General features: G+C 37.8%; 1 protein-coding gene across 1 annotated transcript in view; it reads right to left on the reverse strand.

Annotated features, from left to right (window-relative positions):
• Positions 1-10359: 10359 nt before the first annotated feature.
• Positions 10360-13394, reverse strand: part of gfra4b (GDNF family receptor alpha 4b) — a 51549-nt gene continuing 48514 nt past the window's right edge. The window contains exon 8 of the mRNA XM_044362820.1: positions 10360-13223. Within this exon, the coding sequence (XP_044218755.1) occupies positions 13080-13223 (144 nt within the window). The 3' untranslated portion in view covers positions 10360-13079. The remainder of the gene's footprint in view (positions 13224-13394) is intronic.

The raw sequence follows: 13394 nt of genomic DNA on the forward strand, positions 1-13394 counted from the left end.
TATTACAATGAGAGTGACTGAGTGAGGGCATGGCTGGTATCAGAGGTGGATGTGAACTGACATCCTCATACACTCAACCCACCAGCCTGTTGCCTTCAGAACGTCTCATTTAGCAGCAGAGCAGAAATACAGACAGAAATGCTCTGAAAGATTACTGTCAGGGAATTGGTCCAAGGTCAACCCTTTGAAGCATTGGGATTGTGTGTTTTTGTGCACATCTGTATGCATGTGTGTGCGCAGAATGAGTGTATATATCAGAGAGTGGACATCGACACAGTATGATGTGTAATGGGGTTTTTAAACAAGTTTAGTTCTGTAAAGTCGAACAATATGCTGGATGATTAATCACATCCCAAGCCCTTTTCACAAACTTTGTAATGGAGTGGTTTAACGGATGTTAGACTGGGAATCCTCGTTTTGTCATTCAAGAGTCACTGTGTCACAGAGTTGTGGGGTTTTTTTATCACCAGGTCATCCAATTAATTGCACCAGAGGCTATGCTTCTATTGCCTCTACTTGCCTTCTTTCTTTCAAAACATAGCACCCGCTAATTAAATCCCACGGGCCTAGAAATAACCATGGGTGAAGAGTTTCGTTTAATTATTGCACTTCAACTTGACTTGAGTTTTCTGTTTATAGGACCTGTCTACATTTTCTCAATTGCAGTTTCAAAGAGAGAAAATCTGAAGATACCTGTCAAATGTATTCATTTGGTCCATCCTCAAATGTACCGAGCTTTAACACGAAGTAGAAGAACCACAGCATGCGTTACCAGTTTTGCTTTTCTTTGCCTTAAACTAAAGGTTAATACTGAAGGGGTCGGACAGTTCTTCCTAAAACATAAGGATGTTGTACTTACTGTATTCTCAAGCAAAAATACAATGATTGGCAGGCTATTTCTTTGAAATATGAGTAGGGTGAACAAGTGAAAACTATGATCCCTTTAATATTATTAAGTCATGAAAGTAAAGATTTACATGAGGCCAAGAAGAGGCATTAGAAAAGAGTTTTTACTTCTCGTGATAAGTGAGGCATGGGATGAGTATTGTACGATGTAACTCCACAGAAGGCTGCCGAGTTTCTGAGATTTTGTACACTGAATTTCTTGAGGTCACCAGCTGCACATACAGAAACTGTGCAACACTGACTCACTGTAAAGCCACTGTGGGTGAAGGCAGTTTAATGTCTAAAATTTAATGCAAAATCAAAGCTTCAAAGTCTACATTCACCACAACACCTTAATTTATGTTGCATTTAAATCAGTGTTACTTTTGGGTTATCTTTTTTGATTGATTATTAGAAATCTTACCATTATTCCTATTGTTATTATGTGTTATTATGCATGTATGGTTTTTAAAATGCAGTCCAAAGTGTCCATATTTCAAATTCAATTCTTACACAATAATTCCCTTATGTAAAACAGCTGTCCTGCAGAGATTATGGGGCGGCAGTGACTTCATGGTGGTGGGACATGATTTAAGCCAAGGGATGATTGGGGGTGGCATTTTTGAAATGTCAAAAGGGGTGAGAAGAGCAAAGCTGCCAGCTGGCTTATCTGTAGTTCATCCCTGTACTGTAGTATCACACTATCAGGGGTATAGATTTCATTTCAGCGGGGTTTTGTGTCGGGGAATTGGGGGTGGGTATTTCCTGCCGCTGCTGTTGTGGACACAATAGAGAATACCAGAGAGACCATGTCTTTGTTTATGCTGTAACTGCACTTTCAGATAAAAGTAGCATTATGTGTAATTCAGAATCTCTCTTCAAAGTCAATGTGTAGCAGAATAACCAATAACCAGAGGCTGAATCCACCTCCTGTAGAGATACTTTTCTACTATATGCCTGCATTATATTTGTTATGTTCCTCCAAAATATTATTGACAACCTGCCCTGTGTTGGTTTTAAGCTATTATCAAGAAGTATACGTTTTCAAATCTTCATATCCTTGAGATGACGAACTGACATTGGATACTTTATTTTCTAGGTATTATAAGAATATTGCATCCTTATCAACAGACATGAACATTGATATTGGACAATTCTGCAAAACAGTATGTGTGGTACGGTTAAAGCTGCTCTTATCAGTATTTTTATATTAACAACAGATCAAATAACTACATGTAATGTGAAAGGTGATGCTTGTAGTGAAGTGAAACCAAGAAGAGATCACTCTGACTCTGTAGTTCCCCTCAGTTCTACGGAGGATTTGAGCCTCTTTCAGCTCATTGTTTATGGTTTTTCGAACCACATCTTACCATTATGGTCCACTCTCACCGCTCCCATCAGCGTTGTTTCTAGCTGCAGCAAGCAGCTGTTTTCTCTGATAAAACCAATTATATGCAACCTGCCCAGCATCAAACAGCAGACAGACAAAGTTTGCAACTAGCTGATGAACATAGTGGAGGATTTAAGCTAAAGAGCTGGATATTTCCCTTATGAGTTAGTGGTCGAGGATAGACTGTAAAAGTTTACAGGCTAGCACAGCCCTATTCTGCTGGATGTGTAAATTAGCAACTGTTTGCTAACACGTTTGCCATATCAACTTTATATGGTGATAATGTGTCACTGTTGTGTTTACAGCTTGTTGCACTGCCCCAAGTGGCCAAAAGAAATTACCCTTACATTCTGCTTCACCAGATAAAGGGCACATTACTCTCTGCATTGGCAGTGGACGTAAATTTATGAGGTGCAGAAATGTCCAATATGACCCTAATTCCTAGGGATACTGGTCTAGAATATTGCCACATTTTTCTACTTTGAGGCACTAAATCATGTTTGCATGTTACTGTGATTCTGAGTCTTAGCACTGTATACAAAGTGTCAACCAGCTCACCATGAAATATTGTGGCAGTAATTGTGAAAGTGCATCTGGAGGAGGGGCATTTACTCAGAAAATGGTCTCCACAGGGAGAATTTCAAGTATCAAGCAATCTAGTGGGCTCCCATGAGGCCACAATTGGGGCCCATAGGGGTAAAAGCAAGTGAAAGATTGGTGAATAGTGGGCAGTCATTACTGTCCAGCTGCTCCCGCTCTGACACTGTCCCACTCAGGGAGATGAAGGCATCTTGCACTGTGCAGATGCTCACAACTGTAACAGCAATTCATACACATGGAGACTTTAGTGTAGATGCATACAACAATATGCTCACATGCAAATATACACCTGTAAACTCAAAACACATGCATACATTACTGTAGGTACACCGAGTCTTCTTCCTGTCAGAAAACAAAAAGTAGAATAAGGCAGGGAAAAAAAACACCTTTAAAAGACAGATTTGTCCATGTGTGTTCATGCACACTCACACAGACACAGATATGCATGGACACACAATTTACAGACACAAAAACAGATGTCTGCAGACATACGCCTACATGCTTCACACACATATGCATGAACATGCAGACTTCCATACAAACACAGATGTGAGCAGACAAACATGAACATATGCATACATCTGGAGGAGTATACTTGCAACAAAATATGGAACACTGGTTTCTGCAGCTATTCATGGAGGCACTTGTCAAAGATTGAAAGGCACATGTACAAATAGCTGTCTCCATGAATGGGGCAGTTGGAAGAGGGTGAGGAGGGATTATCATCATATCAAACAAGACAAACACTCCTCACATAATTAAACATTAACCCAAGAGAAGTCTACTTTACAAAGAACATTCAAAGCAATGTCTATACCTCTAGTTTAAAACAGGATATCCACTTTTTGCAGAAAGGATTATAAATGTCACACTGCAGTGTAATAACGACTTTGCATTAGATTTGCCTCACTGTGAGGACTGGACAGCAGGACCCGACTCTTGGAGGGAAATACAGTGATGCCCTTCAGACAGATTATTAGTACTGAGATACACTGATTAAAAACCACACTGAGTAAACAAGCCCCCTTTCTGAGGATTACAGGCTCCAAGACAGTGGCACAGTGTGCAGACACAAGTTTGAGTTATTTCACATGGGTATTTTTTCAACAGTTATAACCTGCTGCATATTACTTTTGGTTATTATAGTGAACATTGTTATTCATATTAATTTTATCCTGTTTGCCACATTTCTAAATAGGCTGAAGGCAATTTCAGCTGGTAGCATTGTTGATGCTTATGCTGATGTAGATATGTGCTCCAGTGTGTCTCAAGTCATATTTCAATCATGCTGTATTTAATTTTTAAGGGAAAGTGTCATGATCCTCTACATAAAAACTTAACACTTTCCTAAAAAATTTACATACGAATAAGAGATTGTGCAACAACACCAAATTGTTTTGCTTCAGCAGAAAAATTGGAGTGAAGAGTCTGCTATATTATCATCATCACTACTTATTTTTTACCAGTACATGTTTGATTTATATTACAGTGAACACTGGATAGGTTTTGTTTGTGATTGCAGTTAGTTTTAATCACACCTATCACTGGAAGTGAAATCATGTTGCAGCTACTTACAAGTCATTATGCTGGAGAGGAAAGCAGTGAGAAAATTAAGTCGACATATGTCACAGGCCTTGGCTGTACTTTGTTGCAGTGTTTACAGCAATTAGTGGGAGGAATCAATTTCAATTCTTCCTCGCAAACACAAGGATTGGAGGAAATGGGAAAAAAACACATGAACGGCATGGAGTCTGGAAATACAAGTGGTGAAAGTGTGTTGATATGTTGCAGGTAAAATGATCGTGTGGTAAATGGTAAGAGGTTTCAACACCCTAGAGCAACATTTGATTGTTCTTATTGATCGGTGTTGGATTCAGAGCCACCATTGGGTAGAAACTGCGGTGAATGGAGGGCCGAGGGCAATGGGGGTGAGTGAATCCAGGTGATAGTTCTTAATGCATAAAAGTTATTAAAAACACACACACACATGAGGAATAGGGTATTAGAAGGGAATGAGGCAAAGAGAGTAGCAGTGGGAGACATTATAGTTATTGTTTTGTTTTGTTTTTTCGGGATATTCTATTTTTCCAGTTCACAAGTCAATTCCTCCATCAAGCAATGATAACATAAATAAGCAGTGCACCATCTTTGCTTCAAAACTACATAAGTTGTTTTACCTCATGGACAAACTAAAACACCAAATCATATTAAATCTTAAACAGATTTGTGGGAAGCAAATCAAAGCCCGCACAGGTTGTTGTCATAAATATTTAAAAATCCTACACCTCGCAACATCGGTTCATAGTAGCATCATACCATGAAATATCCAGTGAGTGGTAGGGTTTACAAATATCAACCATGTGGATTTAAAACATGATGCTTTAGTCATAGTCAGATATGCATACATGTACAGTTCAGATAAAGGTTGCAGAACATACAGTGTAAATGCTTGAAATTGCTGTCTGATGTCCAGACTGCATGTACTTGGAAAGTTACACGTTTTTTTTTTTGTTCTTCAGGCTCTGTACTACAGGTCATTTAATTTGAAATAAAATAATGGATACTACTTTTAAGTGCAAAGTCTCAGCTTTCATTTGAGTAGGTTTATGTCAATATAGAAAGAACTGTGTGGAAGATATAGCCCTTTTAACACACAATGCCCACATTTTAGGGGTTCAAACATAATTGGACAGATAGACATGAAGTCAAATTAGCAAAAATGTGTTTTTCTTCATGTTTTTACAGTTAAATGTTTGAGCCTCACTGAGCAGAATAATGTATGTGTTGTGAGTTTGACACATTGCTGAAATCCAAAAGTTTCTCTGTGTTCACTGAAAATCTGATTTTAAGGGGCGGGTCTACACGCATGATTTGTGACATCACAACTGGTTTGGAAGCCAATCCTGGTTCAATATTCAACTTAAACAAGTTTGATGTGGAAATTTGAAGTATCCAGTGCACAAACACTAAGAATAGACTTTTTAAGGATGTATGAGACATCTTGTATCCAGCACTTAAACTTTTGAAATTATATATGTTTGCATATTCACAGCTTCTGGATTTTTTAATGAGGGGGAAGGTATTTTAAGGTTTTTAATATGGTAATTATACTTTTTTGTGTAAAACACATATCAGACACACATTATTGTATCAAGCAGAGTGTTTGTATTTGTTTTAACACATATCTATCTGGAGGGGATTTTTAATAATTTGTGGAAATTCCTTTGCAGTCTATGACTGCTCGAAGTCTTCAACCCATAGACATCGGCAGACGCTTTGTATCTTCCCTGGTGATGCTCTCCCAGGCCTTCACTGCAGCTCTTGCTTGTTATGGGGTCTCTCTGCCTTTAGTCTGGTCTTCAGCAAGTGGACTGCAGCTCGATCTGACTGAGATCAAGTGGCTCACTTGGCCAGTCAAGGATATTCCACCTTTTCACCCTGAAAAGCTCTTTTTTTTGCTTTGGCTGTATGGGATCATTGTCTTGCTGAATGATGAAATGTGGTCTAATGAGTTTTGATGCATTTGGCTGAATGTGAGCACACAGAATGCTCCTTATATCTCTGCATTCATCCTGTTGCTTCAGTCAGCAATGAAACCATCAATAATTGTTGTGTTTGCCAGTTCCATTGGCAGCCATACATGCCCAAGCCATAACAAAAGCACCACCATGTTTGACAGATGAGGTGATGCTTTGGGTCCTGAACTGTTGCTTTTTTTCCACACTTTCCTCTTTCCACAGTTTTTATAGAGGTTGATTTTTGTTTCATCAGTCCATAGAACTTTGCTCCAGAACTCTATCAGTTACTTTTTGTATGTTTTTGTGAACTGCAACCCCTCTCTGTTTTTGAGGCTTACCACTGATCCACAAGACTTGTGCTCCTCGGTCTACCAGCTCGTTTGCTATCTTCTCGTTTTCCTGTTCACACCTGCTTTTTTAGAATATACCCAACTGTTACTTTTGACAAACCTTTGATATCTCTCTGATATATTTTTCTCTTTATTATCTTCTTCACTTTCATGGTCACCTCTTTACTCCGCATATTGACAGACAACTCCACCTCAATCTAAATGGCAAATCTGAGCTATTTTGTGCCTGAACTAACATTGAAACACCACACAGCTGAAGCATTTATTGGCAAGATTGCAACTACTTTTGAACCCTTGTGTGAACCCCTATGTGTTAAAAGGGTTATCTTATATACAGTTCTTTTAACAATGATGTAAACGTACTCAAATTAAATCTGAGACTTGGCACTTTAATGTAGTATTCATTATTTTATTTCAAATTGTATGTGCTGAAGCACAGAGCCAGAAGAATGAAAATATTTATTATCTGGATTGTAGCAGATAATGAGGTGTGATTCCTCTAGCTGATAAAGGTGATAATTAATTAACAAATAATTCATTATCACTTTTGCATGTAGGGACATTCAGTCTTGTCTTCTCTTGTTAATTTTTGTAATATTTTTGTGACTGGATGCAAATACTGCCTCAACAACCATGTTTATTCATTTCGTTCTGTTCTGTAGCATGCTTTGTTTTCATATTTGTGCTGGCAAGGCGTGAATGAGACTCGACAACAAATAATAATAAACAGTATTTCATATACAGCGTCTGTGCGGGGTGCTATTATTTTTACTTGAAATGTCAAATGTTCTTGACATAAGACTGATCAAAAAGTTATTATTTTCTTATCTGTTCTCTGTGGTTTCTGATGTTAAAGGCTTTTTTCCTGAAAACCGTTGTGAATTATACAACAACTGGACTCCTAAGTGTTTATACAAAGGGTAGGTTATCTATGATTTACTCACTTGCACCAGTGTTTGACATTGCTACAACACCAAGACAAGTGGTGTTCATTTTTACTTATTTTGTGTTATACGTGGCCTGTAGCCAGAAGAAAATGTTGGCATTGAATGAAATACATATCATATCAACATTTCTACAAACGTAGCATATTAACATTTCTACCTGTTGAATAATGACGTTTTATGGTGTGACAACGCTGTGGTTAAGGTCTGGTTAGGTTGAGGCACAAAGATCACTTGGTTAGAGTTAGGGAAAGATCATGGTTTGGGTTAAAATAAAATAAAAATAAAATAAAAATGGCCGATGTCTCACTAAAAACACCTGGTTGAAATGTTAATATGCTATGTATTTCACGTGTTGAAATATTCATAAACTGCCAACGTTTTATTCTGGCGACCAGGCTGCCTGGAATAGTTCAGTCATAACTCTGAGTAAAAGAACTTCCACTCGTGCTACAGATACACACCAGTTCATTCCTTAAACACAGGCATAAAATCAAGTCATTTTGGCACACAACCAAATGTCTCCTAAAAAATTATGTTTACACCACTAATTTGGAACAGCAAACGCCGGCAGGATTACATTTTTTTATCAACACCATGAGGAAACATTTTTATTGAACTTCCAAGTCCCAAAATGTTCCCATTGAACATTCACTAACAAACATTAAATTTGTTTTTCCTACAATATGCATTTGTGGCAACTAAAGCTTGATTAACATGTTGGATTATTACGTTCAGGCAACTCAGAGCATGTGGATACATTTAGAAAAAGATTGTCTGATAAATATTGAAAAAGTAAATGCTGACTTGAAGCAGGAGACAGAATGTTAGTTTTTCAATATTTAACCAAAACCACAATCTCTCTCTAATCTTAACCAAAGTGTTTCTTTAATCTCGACTCATCCACACACTGGATGCTGCATGTAAAACCCTGTTTCTGGTGTCAAAGTCCTGCAGTTTTTGTACCCACCACCTCCTCTGAGCACTTCACTGTGAATTTGATAAACATACATTTTAGGAAAGAAAAAAGCTTTCATTGTCATTTGGTCTCTATTATGAGCTACTACATGTGTACATTTCCATGAAAATACCTGTTTTAACAAGGTGGGTCCAGGTTTGCGATTAATGCTTTGCACTGATTGATACAATGGATACTGGCTCACATTTAGATTTACATTGGTCAGTTGTGCCAAACTGTCAGTCTTAATTAACATATTAACATATATTATTGTCCATTTAAATATAAATGGAATTGTTGTTATTTACCTAATTTTCTGTTCTCATTCATAAACTATTTCCTTTACTCTGTTTGCATTTAGTTACATAAACACAGACCTCCACTTGAAGAGAGGTTCTGCTTTGTGATTCAGGCAATAAACAACCAATATCACCATCAATGGATTGTACTACATAGAGGGGTATTATTGGCAAAGATGGGATGTGACAAACACAGGAAAACTGGACATGGTGTTACGCAACAGAAAGTGTGTAAATTTGACCATCAGACATGAATGTTTAAATCAAATGCATTATTGTTTGCATATTTCATGAGCTCCTTGCAATTTTCTTTATGGTATTTTTTTAATCTTTGTGTAATAATTGAAATGACAAGATTTTATGTGAGTGAACCTCCTATTTGACAAATTGTATCATAGGTCATCAGAGATAAGAGATGATTCTAAACTATGTGTGTGTGTTTTTCCACCACGCTGCACACTGAAAATGAAAATGCATCACTCATGGAGTGATGAGTCTGGTATAAATCAGCTGAGCAGATCATAATCTGAGCGTTCAGAATCATCACAGCAATCTGTTTCTCGTCGACACTTGTAGTATTATGAGTAGAAGCCCTCCCTGTGTGTTTGTATTTTGGAAGTTACTGCTCTGGATGATTTTAATATCAATGCCCGCGGTGTAATATCACTACAATGCAAACAAAGCATTGCATTCTGATTTAGTTTTGGTAGAAACCTTTGTAGACCCAATCCCCACTTATTTTCCACCATGCTGCCTAAGGACTCTCTTCAGGAGTCATAACTCTGAGCTTTAGACAACTTAGATTCACTTGACTAATTTTTCTCCCTGAGGAGCACTTGATAACTTTCATATCACAGTCTTCTCCAGCGTATCTTCCTCTACTTTTACTGAAAAGTTCATCAGCATTCAGTATGCATACATATTTTTTGAGGATTGTTTTAGAGGGAGACACACCATACAATATGATCAAAATAAAGGGTTTAGATAAAATATAACCACACAGAAAGGGACTTCAACTGTGATTTAAATCACAATTACAAACACTGCTACAAAGGTGGCTTTAACAAATAGTTGATTAAATCAATTGATTGAAAATCTGAAACAATTTTTACAACAAATGAACTGTTTCAATTGTCTATCCGTGCAAAAGAAGCCAAATATTTGCTGGTTCCAAATGTGAGGATTGGCTTCTTTTAAATTGAATACTTCGTGGTTTGGGGCTGTTAGTCAGACAAAACAAGACATTTTAAGATGTATTTTTCTCTTTTTTGTGGTCTTTTCTCTGACTAAATGAAAAAAGAAATCAAATAGACAATGAAAATAATCAGTAATTGCAGCCTTAGGGGGCTTAGCCTCAATTCAATTCCAACTCCAATAATTTATTTGTTATAAAAAATGTTTGGAAGGTACATCAGTTTAATAACTAAAAGAATTGTTAAATGCATCAAGGAGAACACTTGAAAAACATGACAGAACAGATCATCAGACCAAAGAGGAACATTGGTCAAACATTGAAAATAACCAACAGGCATATACAGTTTGATAAAAAGCCATAAATTGTATGAAATATGACGGACCTTTGTAACAGTGTTTGCAAAGGTGATTTAGTCCCTTTTTATTAATTTTTGGATTCTGTCTGCTTCCATTGTAGAAAAACAGCAAAACATTATAGCCTTCACAGTAAGCCTTCACTGGATTGATCTCCTCACCAAGTTTACAATAGCTGCACCCAGGCTATTAATCTGGCTTGGCCCGACAACTAGTGACAACAACATGCTTTTTCAACACGCAGTGCAGCAGTAATGTAACATGCTACATCACAGCTCGAGTGGTCACGAGTACAATCAACCACACCTGAACAAACCCAGCTGTGATGTTAGGTGTCAGAAGTCAGAGGCAAACCTCTCAGCCCATGGAGGACAGTGCAGCTATATTTTTCCTCCTTTCAAAATCTACAGTGGAAAAGTACTCTTTAACAGCAAATATTTCATAATGTGTATGAAAAGCTGTGCAAGTACATTTACTGTATGTAAAACTTTAAGTGGATGCAGTAGCAAAAATCACGCTTGGGTTATTCTTTAAGCCTGTGTCGAACACGTAATTTGTTTGAATTTGTTTATATTGAAACTGCAAATGGTTGAGTCTCACTACACGTTCCTCGCCAAGTCTGACACACAGACTTGTTCAATGATGGCACCATTTGTTTCCGACTCACATTTAACAGCACTAGCAAGAAGACAATCACGTCATCCTGTGTCACAACAAGGGGTTAATAATGCAGGATGTTCTGACTTGAGTATTGTTAATTGTGTGTTTCCACCAAAATAATGGCAACATGTAAACAGTGGAGGGTGATGGAGTGTAGCTATTTTCATCTCTGAATCTTTTTCCATTATACTGGTTTCTGGAAAAACTCTTGCCAGGTGCTTTACTATAGAGTTACTCATCCTTTGGCCTAGTTATGTAATGAAAGAAAACTTCGTTGACGTTGTGTCTTCCTTTTACACACGATGCTACTTCTGGGCATTGATTCCTTGTTTAGTCTTTGGCAGCCAGCTGCAGCCTTCTGTCTATATGTGCTGCAGAGTAAAAGTAGTCCTAGAAATAGTTAAAGCTGTCTGCTAATGGATACATTAAAAATTAAACGTATACTTTTATACGTTTACTTTATTTAATGTCCAGACAAATACAGTCACTCTGAGGTGAAGCAGCAGGTGAGCTTTTAGTAAGACAGATCAGTTTGAAAGCACATCTTTACGTCACAAATGGCTCTATAACGCTGTTATATTCTCACTTCAAATAAAGAACACCAAAGTACTTCCTGAAGTCATGTGAGTGTTAGTTTAGGTAAACATGTATTCAGTTGCAATGTTTCTGTCTCCCAAAAAGACTTAACCAAGTGTTCCCCTCAGCAGCACCAAACAAAGCATTTGCCATTTAAAAAGGTTGAACGATGCTAATGTGTAAACATTGATCTGAGAACTTTTATTTGCAGCACTTCTGGTCCTGTTAACAATTCAACGGCACGTTCCCAGAACAGAAAATACTGAATCATTCATAACTGTCTAATCTCAAAACAAGCTCCGTGCCGATATTGGCGAAGCTTAATAAGTCAAACTATTCACTTTTTTCCCTCTGGCACAAAAACTCAGAACCCCGTATAGCAATGTTCACGGATACAATGAGAAATAAAAGGGTATAATGCTCACAAACACATAGTACAGCAGCCACAGGTAAAGAGTTTCTGCTTTTCTGATTATTTCCTTTCAAGTCCAGGGACTTGTCTTTGCTGATAATTTCCTTTTAAGACCAAGGACTTATTTTCTATGAACAGTTACTGTAGCTTTAGCAATAACAAATAAAGTGATGTGACAAAGGGCAACAGTCTTGATGGCGAGTACAATTATAATGTCAGGGTTTTCCTTATGTACCCTGCTTTGCCACATCTCTTCTAGATAGTACTGCTGGACGTTTTAGAATCAGGGTGTTTGTCCAGGATGTCTGAGCAAAATGTAGCTCTATTGTCTCTCTGTCTCTCTTCAATTCCAGTATTGATCAGAAATAATGGTCCTCTTTCAGTCACTTGAGGAGAGTGGTATTAAAGCCCCATATACTCCAGCAGCTTTCAAATCATTCTGTGTACAGACCGGACACAAAGTTCTCTGGTTCTCTCCATGTTTTTTCCTCACAATATTTCAAATAAGAGCTTCTGTTGATAATACAAATTTTCACAGGTACTGGTATACTTCATGTCTTTGTATCATACTGTACATATCTGTGTTATAATTTCATATTAACTCTTGAAAATAGATACTGTTGGATAGCTGAGAGCTGGGTTAGTCCACAAAAGCAATACTTTGACTTCATTTTGGCTTGACTTGATTGCAACAACAATGTACAAATGTACAGACTGGCTTCAGTTTGCAGACAGTCTCCCACACTCTGAGCGAGAACACTGGCAGGTGGAACTGGACCACTTAGACACAAAAATAGAAAAAAAAAACAAAAAAAAAATAGAATTGCTGTACATATTTAGAAGGAGGACTATGCCAAACGGTCCATTTTCCTCTGAACTGCACTGGTCCTCCCATCTGCTTTGTACTAGGAGGGTCCTCAGTACGCTCCCCTGCAGTCTTTAGTGTCCATTGTTGAGCAGATGAAGGAGCAACGACAGAAGGCTGAAGGCAGCTTGAAGCATTAGACTGGGAGGTGAAGCAGACTTTGGGAGGCTGTTGGTAGGCAGGGTGGACTGGCCCACTAGTAGTTCATTTCCCATGGCCTAGGAGGAGACAGAAAGATTAGTTTATGAAAATTCTTTATTTACATGTCCAGATATGCTTGGTAGTATATGTTAGTTCACTGAGTTTCAGGTGATGCTCACTGAGTAAAAGCGGGCTACAGATATTCTGTGTCTGGGTTGCTCTTAGAACTGTAAGTCAGGATAAATGCA

This window comes from Thunnus albacares, chromosome 10, assembly GCF_914725855.1.
Source record: "Thunnus albacares chromosome 10, fThuAlb1.1, whole genome shotgun sequence".
In the NCBI taxonomy this organism is placed as follows: domain Eukaryota; kingdom Metazoa; phylum Chordata; class Actinopteri; order Scombriformes; family Scombridae; genus Thunnus; species Thunnus albacares.